Source organism: Cavia porcellus, unplaced genomic scaffold (genome assembly GCF_034190915.1).
Source record: "Cavia porcellus strain 051 isolate PalLab524CR breed Dunkin Hartley unplaced genomic scaffold, mCavPor4.1 scaffold_18, whole genome shotgun sequence".
Taxonomy (NCBI): domain Eukaryota; kingdom Metazoa; phylum Chordata; class Mammalia; order Rodentia; family Caviidae; genus Cavia; species Cavia porcellus.
In genome coordinates this window covers 18,098,862-18,117,140 of record NW_026947501.1, presented here as the reverse complement: position 1 = coordinate 18,117,140, position 18,279 = coordinate 18,098,862, and the positions used below count along the sequence as shown (strand labels likewise).

At 35.0% G+C, this 18,279-nt stretch overlaps 1 protein-coding gene across 7 annotated transcripts in view; it reads left to right on the top strand.

Moving 5' to 3' along the window:
- Nucleotides 1–18,279, top strand: part of Wdpcp (WD repeat containing planar cell polarity effector) — a 313,989-nt gene that overhangs the window by 251,072 nt on the left and 44,638 nt on the right. For 6 of the 7 annotated variants that reach the window (XM_063229505.1, XM_013150055.3, XM_063229500.1 and 3 more), the window contains one exon: nucleotides 5,737–5,839. The exons of the other annotated variant lie outside the window; for it this stretch is intronic. In XM_063229505.1, the coding sequence (XP_063085575.1) occupies nucleotides 5,737–5,839 (103 nt within the window). The remainder of the gene's footprint in view (nucleotides 1–5,736; nucleotides 5,840–18,279) is intronic. 7 annotated transcript variants of the gene reach the window in all.

The window sequence follows — 18,279 nt, the reverse complement described above, 5'->3', positions numbered from 1 at the left end:
GCTAGTATTTCCAGTACTATATTAAACAGGAGTGGTGATAAAGGGCATCCTTGTCTTGTGCCTGATTTTAGAGTAAAGGCCTTCAAATTTTGGCCATTTAGTATGATATTAGCTGTTGGTTTGTCCTAGATGGCCTTTATTATATTGAGGTAAAAAAAAAGACCACATATTCCAATTTTCTATAAAGTTCTTATCATGAATGAATGTTGGACCTTATCAAAAGCTTTTTCTGCATCTATAGAAATCATCATGTGATTCTTACTTTTGGCTTTATTTATATGGTCGCTTACATTTTATTGATTTACATTTTATTGATTTACCTAGATGCTTACATTTTATTGAACCATCCCTGCATGCCTGGGATGAATTCCACTATAATCTTCTTGATGATTTGCTGCGTCTTATTTACAATATTTTATTGAGGATCTTTGCATCTGTGTTCATTAGGGAGATTGGTATATACGTCTCTTTTTTAATTAGGTCTTTTTCAGGTTTTGGTACTAGAGTAATATTTGCTTCCAGGAATGACTTAAGAAGGATTGCTTCCCTTTCAGTTTCATTGAAGAGTTTGAGGAGTGTCAGCATTAGATCTTCTTTGTATTTCTTGTAGAATCTGTGGTGAATCTTTCTGGGCCTGGGGTCTTCTTTGTAGGTAAGGACTTAATGACATTTTCAATTTCATTAATAGAAATTGGGTTATTCAGCAGTTTTACATCCTCTTGTCCTAGTACTTTGGTATTTCATATGTTTCTCGGAATCTGTCTGTTTCTTCTGTGTTATCAAACCTTTGAGAGTAGAGGTTTTTGAAATAGGTGTTGATGATCTTCTGTATTTCTACAGTCTGTAGTGATTTCACCTTTTTCATTTCTTATTGCATGAATTTGAGCTTTTTCTTCCCTTTTTTTCATAAGGTTGGATAGGGGCTATCAATTTTATTTATTCTTTCACAGAACCAACTCTTTGATTCGTTGATTCTTTGGATTGTTTTCTTAGTCTCTATTGCATTGATTTTTGCTCTGATTTTTATAGTTTCCTCTTCTTTTGGCTTTGGGCTTGACTTGGTCTTTTTCTAGATGCTTGAGATGTAGCATCAGGTTATTTATTTGTATTCATTCTGTTTTCCTGATGTGGGAATTCAGTGCAATAAATTTCCCTCTGAGGACGGCTTTCACTGCATTCCACAGATTCTGGTAAGTTTTATTTGTATTTTCATATTCCTGTAGGTATTGTTTAATTTTTTCTTTAATTTCCCCTGTGATCCACTGATTACTCAAGAGTGTATTATTCAGTTTCCATGTATTTGTGGGATTTTGGCAGTATCTTTTATTATTAATTTCTAATTTCAAAGCGCTATGATTTGATAACATGCAAGCGATAATTTCAACTCTTTTTCATTTATTTAAATATGTTCTGTGAGCTAATATATGGTCTATTTTAGAGAATGACCCATGTATTGCTGAGAAGAATGTGTATTCTGATGTTGTTGGATAGAACACTCTGTATGTGTCTATCAAGTCCATTTGTTCACAGGTGTGATTCAGTTCTGTTATTTCTTTGCTGATTTTCTGTCCAGTTGGTCTGTTCCTTGGTGTCAATATTATATTAAGGTCTCTTGTTACAGTTGTGTTACTGATAATTTGATTTTTCATTTGTGTTAATACTTGTTTTATATAACTGGGTGCTCTGGAATTTGGTGCATATATATTTAAGATAGTTATCTCTTCCTCTTGAAGTTTTCTCCTAACAAGTATGTAGTGACCTTCTTTGTCTCTTCTGATCATTATTGGTTTAAAGTTCACAGTGTCTGCAAACAGAATGGCTACTACTTTTTTTTGGGGGGGGGGTTCCTGTTGAGTAAAGTATTGTTTTCCATCCTTTGACTTTCAGTCTGGGAGTATCCTTTTGGGTTAGATGGGTTTCTTGTAGACAGCATATGGTTGGATTTTATTTCTTGATCCTTTCTGCTACTCTGTTTCTTTTAATTGGTAAATTGAGATGATTTACATTATTAATGATTATGATTGTTATATATTTGCTTATTGTTGACATGTTATCTTTCTGCTGTTGCATCTTTATCTGTCTGCTCTGTTTAATTGTCTGCTTTGGTTAGTGGTTTTTTCCTACGTGTATCTAAACTGTCTTTCAATATTTTTTGCAGGGTTGGCTTGGTGAACATAAAGTTCTTCAGCTGTTCTTTGTCACGGAAGTATCTTATTTCACCATAGATTTTGAAGGACAGTTTTTCAGGGTACATCACTCTAGGTTGGAAATCATTTTCCTTTAGGATCTGGAATACTTCACTCCATGCTCTTCTTGACTTTATTGTTTGTGCTGAGAAGTCTGCTGTGATTCTGATAGGTTTTCCTTTATAAGTGATCTGTCTTTTCTCTCTGACAGCTTTTAAAATTCTATTCTTATGATGGATTTCTGAGATGGTGATTGGGCATCTGGGTGTAGTTTTATTTTGGTTACTGGTATTGGAGTTCTATAAGCTTCACTGATCCTGATGTCAGTTTCCATTCTCATCTTTGGGAAATTTTCAGCTATTACCTCTCTAAATATCCTCTTGATATTCTTTATCCCTCTTTTTCATTTATCCCTATCAATTGTATGTTGTTTTTCTTTGTATCACCTTGCAGCTGTTGAATTGTTATTTCCTGATTCCTTGTTATTTTAAAAGATCTTTCCTTTCCTGTTCACTAGCTGTAATCTTGTCTTCGAGGTCTGAAATCCTATCTTCACTTTTGTTGAGTTGGTCTTGAAAATGGAATGGAACAATGGAATTTTTTACTTCCTGTATATCTCTTTGAATCTGCTTCATATATTCTGTTTCTTATATTATTTATCCAGGAATTCTTTTTGTTTTATTCCTCTAATTTTAACTGTGTCTTCTTTAGATGTGTTCAGCATCTCTATCATTTGTTCTTTTACCTGGGAGATTATTTCTAATTTGAATTCCTTTAAAACTTTATTTCAGTTGCTATTATTTCAGGTATTTCAGGTATGGCATATATTTTCTTCTATGTACATAGCTCCTAGGGTTTCTTGGAATGGGCTAGAGGTTTGAGATTTTATTTTGGTCTTTCATTTTGTCATTTTCCTATATTTCTATATTTCAAGTGTTGTTCCAAGGCTTCCCCTGGGCCTGTTGGAAATCCTCGTCTATGCTCTCTGCTCCTGGGATTCTGGCCGCCCAATTCCCAGGACTGAGAGTGGTTCACTGGGGTTTGGCAGGCAGGCCCAAGACCTGTTGGAGCTGGTTGAGTGTGGCAGGAACCTGTGAAGTTCCTTGGCCCGTGGGAGTGATGATCTTAAACTCCAGGGGCTCGGGATGGTGGGGGGACACTTACCTCCAGCTGCCCAGTTTCCAGAATTGAGGGTGCAGGCAGGCCCAAGCCCCCCATAGCCGGCCGAGCACAGCAGGAAGCTGGAACGTTGGTGTAGGCAGGCCCAAGACCTATGGAGCCAGTCAAGTGTGGCAGAAAGCTGGGAAGTTCCTTGACCAGCTGGAGTGATGAGCCTAAACTCCTGGGGCTCAGGATGGTACATGGACACTCACCTCCTGCAGCCCAGTTCCCAGGATTGAGAGAGGGTTACTGGGGGTGGGGCAAGCAGGCCCAAGACCTGCAGAAATGGTTTAGTGTGCAGGAAGCTGGAAAGTTCTTTGGCTGGTGGGAGCGATGATCTTAAACTCCTATGGCTCGGAATGGTGCGGGGACACTCACCTATGGCCACCCAGTTCCTAGGATTGAGGGCTCAGGCAGGCCCAAGACCCCCAGAGCCAGATGAGGGTGGCAGGAAGCTGGGAAGTTGGTGCAGGCAGGCCCGACACTTGTGAAGCCAGTCAAGTGTGGCAGGAAGCTGGGAAGTTCCTTGACCAGTGGGAGCGATGATCCCAAAGTCCCCGGGCTTGGGATGGTGGGCAGACACTCCCAATACGTATTTATTTAACCAGTCAGCTACTATGTTATATAGTGTAATCACTGTACACATGTATACATGTATTTAGTTATGACATTGTTCCCAAAACAAAAAATGAAACTTTTCAATTTATACTTATTTGAATAATAAGACAAAATATCTTTTCCTTATTATAGGCCACTTACATTTATTTCTTCATTGTAAACTAGTTTTTGATAATCGTTTTCAATGTTTATTAGTTTTTAAAATTTTTTTTATTTTAAAGAGATTAAGACAAAAGAGGACATAACAAAGCAGATCAGAACAAAACAATGTAAGCAACACAGTATTTCACCACAAGACAACCCGTAATTAACAGTAACTACCATAATGTCTCTTTCTTTGAAATAGTTGAGCATATTGTATATTCATATACAATAGTATCAAACATTAAAAAATAGTATAAAACCATTCAAGAGAATGAAAATATTACGGGGCATTCAGAACCAAATAACAGAGAACGAACAATGGCTACTGTATTATCTCATTTTACATAGAAAATTGGTTTATACTATCACACATAATAAAATCCAATAAGATACAATATGATAGAACCAATGGAAACAGAAGAACAAAAGAAAAGCATGGTAGGACCTCAGAGTAAGATGATATTAAATCAGCACTGGCTATTATAACATCTTGCTTTCTTCAAAATAGCTGTTCATACTTTCACATTCAGTGTTTGTTACAGTAAAATTTTCATTTCAACAAACATTCTACAGGTCACAAAGATTTTACGCCCTTTTTAGTGACTCTACCTGCTAAGTCAGTATTTCCACTGTCTTCTCTCACATCTAACGCTCTTTCCATTCAAACACCTACTGTTTGACAAAGCTATGTAAGCTTTCTCAAACTTCTCTGCATATATGTACCAGATAGCAGTCATTCTCTGTTACCTTTTGTCCTTTTTCCCTCCTAGTCTAATTCTAACTCATCTTTCAAAGTTCAGATCAAGGACAAATTCCTCCTCTTTGACTCCCACCTGTGCAATATCTGCTATAAAGTCAATCACAACTTTATGTACTTAACTATTGGTTTAGAATAGTCTGTCTCTCCAGTATATTGAACTCTTGAGACTTGTGTTGTATTTGATGAATAGATTCAGAACAGTGCCCAATACTTACCAGGTACTAATTTTTTGTTGTCTGCATGAGTTTAAAATAGTAGCATTATTGTTAATATTAACAAGTATATGCCAGCTACATGAAAATAAAAGACATTCTGTGTAATGTTACTTGTATAGTGCTTTTTACTTAACATAGTACCATAATTACATTTTGAAGAAGTTCCCTCCACATCATATACAGTAATGCACGCTTTGGGAGCTGAGTCAGGAAATCACTGAGTCTAGGAGTTCAAAATCAGCCTGGATAACTCAGCAAGACCAGACACACACACACACACACACACACACACACACACACACACACACACACATAGTGAAAAGAGGATCTTCAGATAATAAATCCTCACCAAATAAAATAATTAAGGTTTTTATTCCCTGATAAAACTGAGAATATCATTTATTAAAATGTGTTTTCATTTTAGGGATAAAATAATTTATTTAACTGCCTTTAGTTATATCTCTGGTCTCTAGTTAAGAAAATTTCTTTGTATTAGGAAAGAAAATTGAGAATTTAAAAGTACAAAAAAGAATATTAATTGAGCATGACAACTTTGTAATCTGAACAGTAAGTTTCTTCCTTCCAAAATCTCCTTTGTAATTTGACCAAGATTCGTTTTGAATTAATCTTTTATTTTGCTTTATTTCCCAAGGATATCCATTATCTAGCCCTAGATAAGGGTGAACTGGCGCTAGCTGAAGTGGCAAGGAAAAAAGCAAGTGACATTGATGAAGAGTCAGTAACCTTTGGAGTTGGTATGCTGTTTTTTTAAGTGTTTTTTTGTTTTAATACTTATCATCTCTACTTATGTCTGTAGGCCATGATTGATGAATTTGAATTACATTCTTTGTAAAGAAAGCATCCTTTAAAAAGAATTATTAAATTTGAAAATAGTACAATATTGGTAAACAAAGTATAGTTATATGTGAAAATTGATGATCAGTAATTACTATAGTCACTACTAGCAAAAAGTGAAAACATCTTGCTCTTTTGATAAGATTTTAGGGAAAAGAATTTTTTATCATGCTGTTTTGTGCTGTTACAACATAGAAAGTTATATAAGCATTAATCTATACACAGAGATGTTATATATCTTAACATAATTTTCTCCTGTATCAAAGTATTTCACATGGGATTTCAGGTTTGATGAGTAATTAGTTTGTTGAGAAACTGATAAGCTGATGTTTACAGTTCACTATCCAAAAAAAATCAGAAGCCAAGTTTGAGTCTAAAGATCCATTTAAACTTTAGAAAAATAAAAGATTATAAAATATAATATAAAAATACAAACATTAACTTCCTTTTCCTTTTTGCTGCTGAATATTAAATTGAAGAGCACTCTACCACTGAATTACATCCCCAGCCCTTTGATTTTTGATGCAGGATCTCACTAAATTGCCTGAACTGGCGGGTTCTACCTCGGCTTTCAAAGTACTTAGGGTCTTTACCTATCCTTACTCCTTTTATTTCTCTCTCTTGTCTAATTGCTCTTGTTAGTATTTCCAGCACTATATTGCATAGGAGTGGTGATAATGGACATCCTTGTTTTGTTCCTGAATTTAGGGTAAAGGCTTTCAGTTTATGGGTGTTTAATATGATGCTGGCTATTGTGTTGCCATAGATGGCTTTTATCATATTGAAGTAAAGACCATCTTGATAGGAAAAAAACTTAAATTATCATTATTTTCAGATGACATGATACTTTACATAGAAGACCCCCCCTAAACTCCATTGAAAGACTCCTAGGTATAATAACTAAATTCAGTAATGTAGCTGGATACAAAGTCAACACTCAAAATCAATAGCATTTCTATACACTAACAACAAAATCACTGAGAGAGACATAAGAGAAGTCACACCCTATATAATAGCATCCAACAAAATGAAATGCTTAGGAATTAATCTAACAAAAGAAGCAAAAGATTTATCCAGGGAAAATTATAATACCCTGTAAAAGAAATGGAAGAGGACCTCAGAAAATGGAAAGACATCCCTTGTTCAGGGATAGGAACAACAAACATTGTGAAAATGGCCATTCTCCCAAAATTCTTACACAGATTTAATGCAATCCCAATCAAAATACCACTTGCATAACTCAGAGATCTAGGAAAATCACTCCTAAAATTCATCTGGAACTAAGAGGCCCAGGATAGCAAAGGCAATTCTAAGCAACAAAGGCAAGGCAGGAGACATCACAATCCCTGACTTGAAGCTATACTACAAACCTACTGTAATATAATCATCATGGTACTGGAATAAAAACAGACTTGAAAATCAGTAGAATAGATTTGAAGACACAACTACAACTACAAACACACTCAGCTACCTTATCTGTAATAAAGGGGACAAACACATTCACTGGAAGACACATTCACTTCCAAACACATTCACTGGAAGAAAGATAGCCTTATTAATAAATGATGCTAGAAAAACTGGCTCTCCATGTACTGAAAACTAAAACTACACCCATGCCTATCACCATATACTAAAGTCTAAATAGATAAAAGATCTAAATATTAAAACAGAAACACTAAATTTTTTGGAAGACAAAGTAGGTAGACAACTTGAAGCCACAGAGTAGCTAGAGAATTCATGAACAAGAATCAAACTGCATGTGAAATACTTCACAGAATCAATAACTGGGATCTTGGTCCTATTGAAGAGTTTTTGCATGCCGAAAGAAATCTCCAGCATACCCAAAAGAAAATCCACAAATTGGGAAAAAATCTCAGTGAACAGTCCCTCAGACAGAGGATTTTGTTCTAGAATATATAAAGAATTTAAAAAATTAGATCCCCAAAATTCAAAGACCCATTCCAAAAATGGGCATCTGAGATGAATACACAGTTTTTAGATGAAATACAAATGGCAAATAAATACATGAAAAAATATTCAGCATCATTGGTCATTAGAGAAATGCAAATTAAAACAGCACTGAGGTTCCATCTCACTCTAGAAAAAATGGCCAGGATCAAGAAAACTACCAACAACAAATGCTAGAGAGGCTGTGGGAAAAAAGGAACTCTTCTGCACTGTTGTTGGGAGTGTACACTGGTACAACCTTTTTGGAGGTCAGTCTGGAGATTTCTCAGAAAGCTGGGATTGGAAGTCCCATTTGACCCAGCTATCCGACTTCTGGGCATATTCCCAGAAGAACTGAAAACATCATACCACAGTGATATATGTGCACCTATGTGTATAGCAGCACAATTTGTAATAGCCAGATCTTGGAAACAACCTAAATCCCATCAACTGAGGAATGGATAAAAGACATGTGATATTTTTAGACAATAGCGTACTACTCAGATATAAAGAATGTTCACATTGAGATATTTATAAGTAAATGGATGCAACTCAAGACCATACTCAAATAAATCAAACACACATGTGTAAATACTATATAGTCTCCCTAGTGTAATAAAAGGTAACAGTACATAAGTTACAAAAAACTCAATAATTACAGTGAAAGGATAAGAATCTGCTTAAAGGAGAAAAAAATAATATCTCGGGAAATGAAGAAAAAGGGAAAATAAAAAATGTTTAAAATTATATAAACACATTTAGGATAGGTACGATGATTGCACTACAAATTGTATAAGTTCTTAAATCAAAATAGTTAACGTTCATTGGATTGGAACAATTGTGCATATTATTGTATAGTGATCTGAGGAATTCTTGAAGATCATTATGTAAAATAACAACCCTAGTTATGCTCATAACACCTTGTTTTGAAGGCCTATACTGTCAGTGTTCTGGGCTATTTGCTGTTATTATTTATATTTTTTGTCTTTCTTTTTTTATTTTAAAGAGGGTAAAATTAACAACAAAACAGATCTTAAGGAAACAATTTTAAGAAACACAGATTTCACAGCAAAACCACTGGACATCTTCACTATCTATCATATTGTCTCTTCTCTTCTTCCAAGTAGTTGTCCACATCTTCACACACAGTGAATACATACTGAACAGTATAGTACTAAACTATTCAGAACAGGATGATGAAGGCATTTTAGGTATTCAAGACCAGACAACAGGGAAGTCAACAATGGCTGCCATAATATCTCTCATTCTCTTCGAAATAGTTGTCCATATCTTTACGTATGTTGAAATTAAACATATGAGACTAGACTAATATCACTCTGAACAGTGAATAATAGTATTGCTAATTTTATATCATAATGCTACAGAATTAGCACTGGGAATCTTAGTGTCTCTTCTTCAGAATATCTGTTCATTACATCGTGCTTTATATAATCTGTTCTCATAAACCGTTTAGAAATTCTACACATGTGTGAATCTCTACATGTATACCTATCCTTTCTGTATTATAGGAAAAAACAGATCAAAACAAGACAACGAAACAAATTCCTAGGAAAACACGAAACAATAAAGACATATAAAATCACAATACTAGGTGATCTATAGTAATTACTATGCTATCTCTTATTATTTTCAATAGAATTCTCTACATCATCAGGCATAATATAATTGAACATAGCATTACATAGCAATTTTAATAAAAACACAACATTGGAGACATTGTAGGATTTCAAAAGCAGTTAATAATCAAACTAGAATGGGTATCTTATTGCATCTTGTCATCTTGAAAGTAGTTGCCTCTACCCTTACATGTGATACTATCAAGCATACCAAATTCAAATAAAATCAGTCAAGACAAAACAGCAGTCTAGCAACCCAGATTCAAATAAGATCAGTCATAGTAAGACAATGTAAGTAATACAAGGCTTCAGTTTAAGTTAAGAGGAAATTAAGTTACCATAGTATATCCTGCTATTTTGGGGATAGCTATCTGTGCCCTCAACTCTAGTATGATTTGACTGGAACAAAATAAAATCAAAGTAAACAGAGGAATAAGACTAATGTGGCTTTTAAATCCTGATACACTGTTAACAATGCCCTCTGCCTTCTTTTTTAGATAATTCCTCCCCTTTCCCTTTCTCAGGGTGCTTTGTATATTTTGGGTCCCACTAACTCCTTTAGTTTTTAGATTAGGGGGGCAACCCTTTATCTATCTAACTGGTGCCGAACTTTTTTACACCTGAGCTTGATCTTGAGCTTTATTCCTTTACCTACTAAAGCCTCAAGGTTTTCCTTTTTTCTAGCTGAGTAGTTCTCCACCGCACAAAAGTGTCATGACTTTCCAACCTATCTGCAGCTGCTGGATGATTTTTCCCTATTTCTCTCTGGTTCTCTGTCACATAGAGCATCATCTTCTCATCTTTGACTTCCAGTTTATTAACCCTTTTTCAGGTTGAGTATATTTCCTGTTCAGAGCATCTTGATGGGCCATATCTCCTGATCTACTCTGCCCGTGTTTCTTTTTGTTAGGGTATCAAGGCCATCTATATTAGAGATTATAGCCAACCCTCTCTGCCTCATCTCTGCTATACTATTTTTCTGCTATTATTTGTCCACTTTTCTCCTTCATTCCACTGTCTACCCCGTTAATTGAGGCCTCTTTGCCATTGTTGCTGGAATCTTGGTATTTTTTCTATCTCTCTCTAGAATGTCCTTCAGTATTTTTTGTAGGGTTGGATTGAGGTCACAAACTCCCACAGTTCCTCCTTTTCATGGAAACATCTTGTTTCTCTGTTAATTTTGAGAGAGAGTTTTTCAGGGTACATCAATCTGGGTTGGAGGTTATTTTCTTTCAGGGCTTGGACTACTTCCCTCCAAGCTCTTCTTGATTGATAGTTTATGCTGAGAATTCTGTCATTATTTTGATGGGTCTTCCTTTATAGGTAATCTGTTTCTTTTCTCTGACTGCTTTTAATATTCTGTTCTTGTGGTGAATTTCTGGGATCTTGATTATTATATGTCTGATATAGATCTGTTTTGGTTGTAGTTGGCTGGAGTTCTGTATGCCTCATTTATCTGAATATCATTTCTTTTTCCTATGCTTGGGAAGTTTTCCTTAATTATTTCTGTGAATAGCCTTTGTAATTCATTTGTGCTTACTCCTGCTTCGCTCACATTTTTTATTCTTAAGTTATAGATCCTCTTGTCATCTTCTAGCCTTTGTATTGTTACTTCCTGGTTCCTTGTTATTTTTAAAAGGTCTTTTCTTTCAAAGTCACACATTGCAAATCTATCTTCAAATTTTGAAAGGCTAACTTTAGTTTCTGTCAAGGCATTTTGCCAACTTTTAATGGAGTTTTTAATTTCCTAGTAATCTCTTTGGATCTGTTTCATGTATTCTAGATTTTATTTATATTCTTCACCAAAGGTTTCTCTTCCTTTTCTGAGTGCCTCCATTCTTCCATCTGTGTCTTCTTGAGAAGGGCTTAAGCATTTCTTTCATTAATCTTTTTATATCTTGCCTCACTTGGATTAGAAATTCAGTTTTAAGTTCATCTATGAGGTCATAAAGGTATTTCTTTATTTCCACTGATGCTGTGGCCAGTATTGCATGATTGCTGCCTTGGATCTCTTCTGTATTTATCTCTCCTGGACTTATTTTTCCAGGGTCAGCAGCTGGAGGCTTTTTCTTATTTCTTTCTCTCGTCATGTTTCTGGTTTCTTTCAGACAGGTGTATGGTGGAGGTCTCAGGCCCTCTCCGTATTGCTTATGGTTTTAAGAATGCTGGCTGGGGGCTCACTGCCTTCTCCAGTTTACTGTTATCTGAGGTGCATGCAGGGAGGATGATGCAGACTAGCCCCTCTTCTCTGAGCCAGTCTGCCAGTGAGTGCCTTGAGCATGTTAGTCTGTGCTGTCTAGATGTCACAGGTTTAGGACAGTTTCCTCCTGGTTATTGGATCCTGACCAGGGGCATGACCTAGCCCAAACAGATCCCACCAGAACTTTTTGGGCCAGGGGTGGCTGACTGATGCCACTGCAGTTCTGGGTTGAGGCCTGTCCTGACCAACTCCAATATGTCTTCCTGCTGTCCATACCTACCACAGGACCCATTTTCTAGCACTTACCACAGATTAATGCAGCTCTCCACATTGGCTCCATGCTATGCTGTGCCGCATCCTCTTGCTAAGGGACCAGGACTCACCAACTCCTGATTTCAGCAGCCACAATTTCAGTGCACCCGCAACTCATCCTACTCCAGGGTGTGGCCAGCACCGTGCAGGACCAATCCCAGTGAGTACGTCTGGTTCCAGCCTTTCATCTACGTTTTTCCTTCCTTTCTTTCTTTTTCTTTTTCCTCAGTTTCTTCTTGGGTAGTGAGAATGCCCCTCCTTTTGTCTGGTCTTCTCCATGGTGTTTAATTCTAATGTCTGAATTATTTTTCTCAGAGAGGCTCTCTAATGTGCTACCTATCAAGCCACCATCTTCGGATATTTATATGTCTTTTTCATTTTGTGTTTTTCTAGGAGTTTGTTTTGTTTTGTCTTGGTTTGTTGTTTTTCCCTCTAATACAGAAAGGATAGGTAGACATGTAGAGACTCATGCATGAGTAGAACTTCTAAAAAGTTTATGAGAATTGATAATATAATGCACGATGAAATGAACAGCTATTTTGAAGAAAAAGACACTAAGGTACCCAGTGCTGATTCTGTAGCATCATGATATGAAATCCAGAAATATTATTATCCTTTGTTCAGAATGATTTTAGTCTATATTGTCTTGTTTAATATCAACATACATGAAGGAATGGACAGCTCTATTTGAATAGAATGAGAGACATTATGACAGCCATTATTGACTTCCAGACAATGAGTCTGGTCTTGAAGACTTCAAATGCCTTTATCATCCTGTTCTGATCAGTTCTATGCTATTTTGTTTTGTATGAATTCATTTTATGTGAAGATATGGACATCTATTTGGAAGAAAACAAGAGACAGTATGATAGACAGTGAAGATCTCTGGTTGTCTTGCTTTGAAATCTGTGTCTCTTACATTGTTATCTTATGATCTGTTTTGTTCTGTTTAATTTTACTCTCTTTAAAAGTAAAAAAAAAAAATTTAAAAAGTACTTAGGTCATAGGCAAGTGCTACCACAGTTCTAGTAGAAGTTTTCCCCCCTAAACTCAGTTTATCTGGCACATCACAGTTGAAGAATACAATTCCTCTTCTTCCTGGCACCTCTTACTCTTAGAGTATATAAACAAACCTTAGGATAAACAGAATTCATTTCATTCTGCATGGATTCCTGTAAAACCAGAGGTTTTAATTCCTTTATACCTAGTGCTCCACTTCTGAAAGACCCATAACAATGAAACATAAATTTTTTTCTCTTCAAATTCTTGTTACTTAAATTTTTCTATGTAACATATATAAAATTCCTACAAAAATTTTAAAAATTGCAATCTTCAGTATAAATAGGTTGATAAAATTCCTACATTGCAAATGCTTAAAAATATAACAGTGAATTTCTCCACTGATAGATCATCTTATGCTTTGTCTTTGTGATGACATTTACAGACAAAGGGACCAACTGGCTTCTTTAACATCACATCATAGGTTCCAGTTTTCAAGATAACTTTGAAGGAGACTCCAAACCATATTACTTGAGTAGCCTTAAATCGAAATATCAGGGTTCCTGGTTATTATTAGTAACAAAATTCCTTCTTTCTTCCCCACCCTGAAAAACTTGCATATTGAACCCACAGGGGATACCATTATTTGGCCTGTCACTAAACTGTTTCTTGTTATTAAGACTATAGTATGCCTCAATAACAATAATAATATCTAGTATTTCTATCTATGTATCTAATATTCATTGTAGGACAGACACTATTCCAAATTACAAGTATCAACTAAATCCTTATAACACCTCTGTGGCAAGAACAATTTATATATGAGAAGTCACTGTTAAGTAAATGAGGAAACCATGTTAATAGGAATTCTGTTATTACATAAGAGGGATTTTTAAAAACTCCATTTCCATCTCTTTAGCCTTTAGGAAAACATAGTAAGAGGTTATTTCTAGCTAACTTTCTAGAAATTTTCTGTAGTTCTCCCTGCCTTCCTTTTCATCAGGATACCAAATATAATGAAATCTACTTTTGTATTTTAAAACTACTTAAAGGTACTAATGGAGGAAGGAAATGTGAATAAATTTCTATGAAACCTCAGAAAAATAATGAATCATTGTGTCCTGGAGGGCAGGTTATTGTGGCCAAGTGATAATTCCTAGCCGAAAGCTCTATGTTCCCCCTTTGAACTCAGTCTCATTTTTGGCAGACACATATTTGCTGAAACCCCATGACTCCCCTTTTCTAAGGTTATGGCCCAGATTATTGTCCCCTGATAAAGATATCACTCAGTTACACCGGTAGCTAACAAGAGGTTAACTTCTTAAATGAATACATTATTTGCTCCACTTTTGTTCTAGAAAACTGGGTGACACTCAGTTACATTTCCAAATGGATTTTAGGCAACAACTTTTTTTGTAAGAATTTTTTTTATTTTAAAGAGATTAAGACAAAAGAGGACATAACAAAGCAGATCAGAACAAAACAATGTAAGCAACAGTATTTCACAAGACAACCCACAATTAAAAGTAACTACCATAATTCTCTTTCTTTGAAATAGTCCAGCGTAACTTCATATACAATAGTATCAAACATAACAGAATAATATAAAACCATTCAAGAGAATGAAAGCATAACAGGGCATTCAGAACCAAATGACAGAGAATGAACAATAGCTACAATATTATCTCATTTTCCATAGATAATTCGTTTATACTATCACACATAATAAGATACAATATGATAGAACCAATGGAAACAAAAGAACAAAAGCATGGTAGGACTTCAGAGTAAGATGATATTAAATCAACACTGGCTATTATAATGCCTTGTTTTCTTCAAAATAGCTGTTCATATTATCACAGATATTAAAATCAAACAAACCAGGATAAAATCATTCCAACTAATGAATGCAAACGTTATAAGGCTTCAAAGCAATGCAATAGGGAATCATGATTACCATAAATTCTTATGTACTCTTACCATTTCTTTTCTTTTTGTTTTTTGGGGTTTTTTTTTTGCAGGTCAAAACATAGCCATCTAAGCAAAATAGTGCTTCAGCACAAGATAATCTCGACATAAAAGTAGCTACCATAGTGTCTCTTTCCTTAAAATCTTTGGGTATAACTTCGTATACTGTAGCATCAAACATATCAAGACAATGTAAAACCGTTCAAGAGAATGACAGTATTACAGGGTATTTAGAATCAACTAACAGAAAATGAACAATGATTTCTGTATAATCTCCTTGTCTATAAAAGTTTTTGTTTATATTATCACATATAATAAAATCCAATAAGATACAACAGGTTAAAACTGATGGAGACAGAAGGACAAAAGCTTGATGGGACTTCAAAACAAGATGATATTAAATCAGCACTAGCTATTATGATGTTTTGTTTTCTCCAAAATGGCTGTTCCTACCATCCAACCTTCTCTGCCTCATTTCTGTTGAGCTCTTTTTCTGTCATTAGTTGTCAGTTTGTCTTCTTCATTTCGCTTTCTGCACCATTCATTGTGGCCTCTCTGCCACTGTTTCTAGAATCTTGGTATTTTTCATTTTTAGAATATCCTGCAGTATTCCCTGTAGAGTTGAATTGGTGGTTGCAAATTCCCCTAGTTCCTCTTTATCCTGGAAGCACCTTGTTTTTCCATCAATTTCTAGGGACAGTTGTACAGGATATATCAATCTTGGCTGGAGGTTATTATCTTTCAAAGCTTGAATTATTTTAGGGAACAATTTTTAATTTCCTCATCATAGCTTATGCTTCTTCTTCATTACACCCCATAAATCTGAAGAATGCTAGTATTTCTCATATTCCATCAATTTAATTCACTATTCTCTCAAACTTTTCCCAAAGCAGAAAGTGATTAAATTTTTGGCTTCCAAAGGTGCTCTTTGATGCAAGTAAGAGGCTAAATGAGATAGCAAGGACACTTACGTAGTGAACACATGTGGTAGCCAATATCTTAGCCAAGTAACATATATTACCAGGACCCCAGAAGTCCTCTTGTATTCCCATCAACATATTATACCACCATCTTACCTATCCAGACTTTGTCACACTTTATTCCAAGCTTTTAATAATGTAATGATAGGAATTAACTTCATTTCATCTTTATAGTGACTGTGAAAATCTTTCATATTATTGCAGATGGTTGTAATTCTTTTTTTTCTTTTATTTTTAATGCTGGAGATCAAACCTCCACATGCTAAGCATATGATTCAACACTAAGCTATACCCCCAAGCCTATCTTTCATTCTTATTATTGTGTAACAATACTCAATATTCCAATATATGAATATACTACAATTTTATTCATTCTATTTTAATAGATTCTGGCAAATTTCTGTTTTTAATGTAATATGTGAAATAAACTAATACACTATTACATATGCAAAGCTTACATTTATTAATATTTGTCTAAATTTTTAATTATTTGCTTCTTTTGGCAACCTTGTTTTATTTTTGGTATATTTCCCATTTATGCAGGACATAATATATAAAGTGCATACTTGTCAAACATGCTAACTTCTATAAATGTTGGTAAGGGGGAAATTTGTAATCAAGTTTGATGTAACATGACATGTGCACATGCTTAATACCTATGAAAGAAAGCTTTCTAAGTATTTGAATACCAGCAGTAAAATATTTAAAATAGTCTATCCCTTCTGTTTCTCCTTGCTTGTATTTCAATATTAAATGTAAATTTTTATTTATTGCTTATTAAAATAAAAGAAGCAGAGCTTAGATAAAGTGAAATTATGGGTCTAAAATCATTTTGAAAAGGATACAAACACCATAAGCCAAAAGCTGACTTTTCTTTTTTTGAGACAAAGTCTTGTGATATAGTTGAACTCACAGTAATCCTCCTCAGCCTTCTGAGTACGAGATTACAAGCATGTGCCACCACACCTAATTAACACCTTGCATTTCTATTATAATATAGTCAGTATATAAATTAAGGCAATGAAAAATGTATTAACCTAAATTGAATTCTTGGTGATTTTTCTTGCCTTTTTTTTTTTTGTCTGTCTTTTTGAGACAAAGTTTCATTATGCAGTTCAAGCTGGACTTGAACTTGCTCATATAGCCCAGGCTGGCTGTGAACTCCAGGTTATCCTCTTGCCTCAGCCTCCCAAGTACTGGGATTACAGACATGTACCACCATGCCTGGCCCCTTGGTGATTTTTAAACCACTTGATAATTTCAGATTTTTCTTTCCTCTAATATCCTATTCTCTAGGTAATTTGTACATTATGTTAAATGTCAGAAATGTACTTTTAAAGATTTACAAAATGGCTGGGGCTGAGGGCTGGGGATTTAGCTCAGCGGCATAAGCACCTGCCTTGCAAGCAGGTGGTCGTGAGCTCGATCTCTGGTACCAATAAAAAAAAAATGGCTGGGGCTGGAAGCTGCAAAATTCTCTGTGACAAAATTTTGAGTGTGGACTTTGGGATCAGACATTAACTTGCAACAGTTACAAGACCATGGGCAAGTAACTTTCCTTCTCTGTGTCTCAGTTTCCTCACCTCAAACTCATGACGTGATATATCAGTGTCTACATTATGGAATATTATGGCATAAGTTAGTTTATTCAGTCTTTGCATAATGTCTGGCAAACACTAATGGTTAGCTGTTAATAATGTCTGTATATAGTATGTATTTGTGGTAATAAACATTCTTGAGTGATAAGATATACTATGAAATATAGACTTTATTTTTCCTTCTTGATTATATTTTAATCCCTACATGTTTAAACTTCAGAACTCTTTATTAAATATGGAATTTAATAAATCTTTTGTGTCAGAAAAGTATTAAGAAAGGGCATCTAATGAGATTTTCCTATTCATATTCCTTCTACCTTAGTCTTTTAAGTTGCTTGGGATACAGATGCCCAGCTAAGAATTTTGTTTAAAGAAGAATATATTTTTATAATAATGTCATTTCCAGTTTAAGCCTAGGAAGAGTGACATCAATCTCTAGTACCATACACACTATAAAATCTGTCCTCTTGCATTTTCATACTTGGCCAAAGCTAAATGAGCTTCACTGGTGGTGTACCAGTAGTGCTGCAATGCCAATGATGTGTTAGATATAAACTGCTATAGACTGCCAGAAACAAGAAACCATAAAACACAGTAACAAAGAAAATTTTATTTAGTTCTCACACAGTTATCAAAATATACAGTGATTGTTTACATACTTTATCACAGTAAAAGACATATTGCCTTTAATTTCACTCA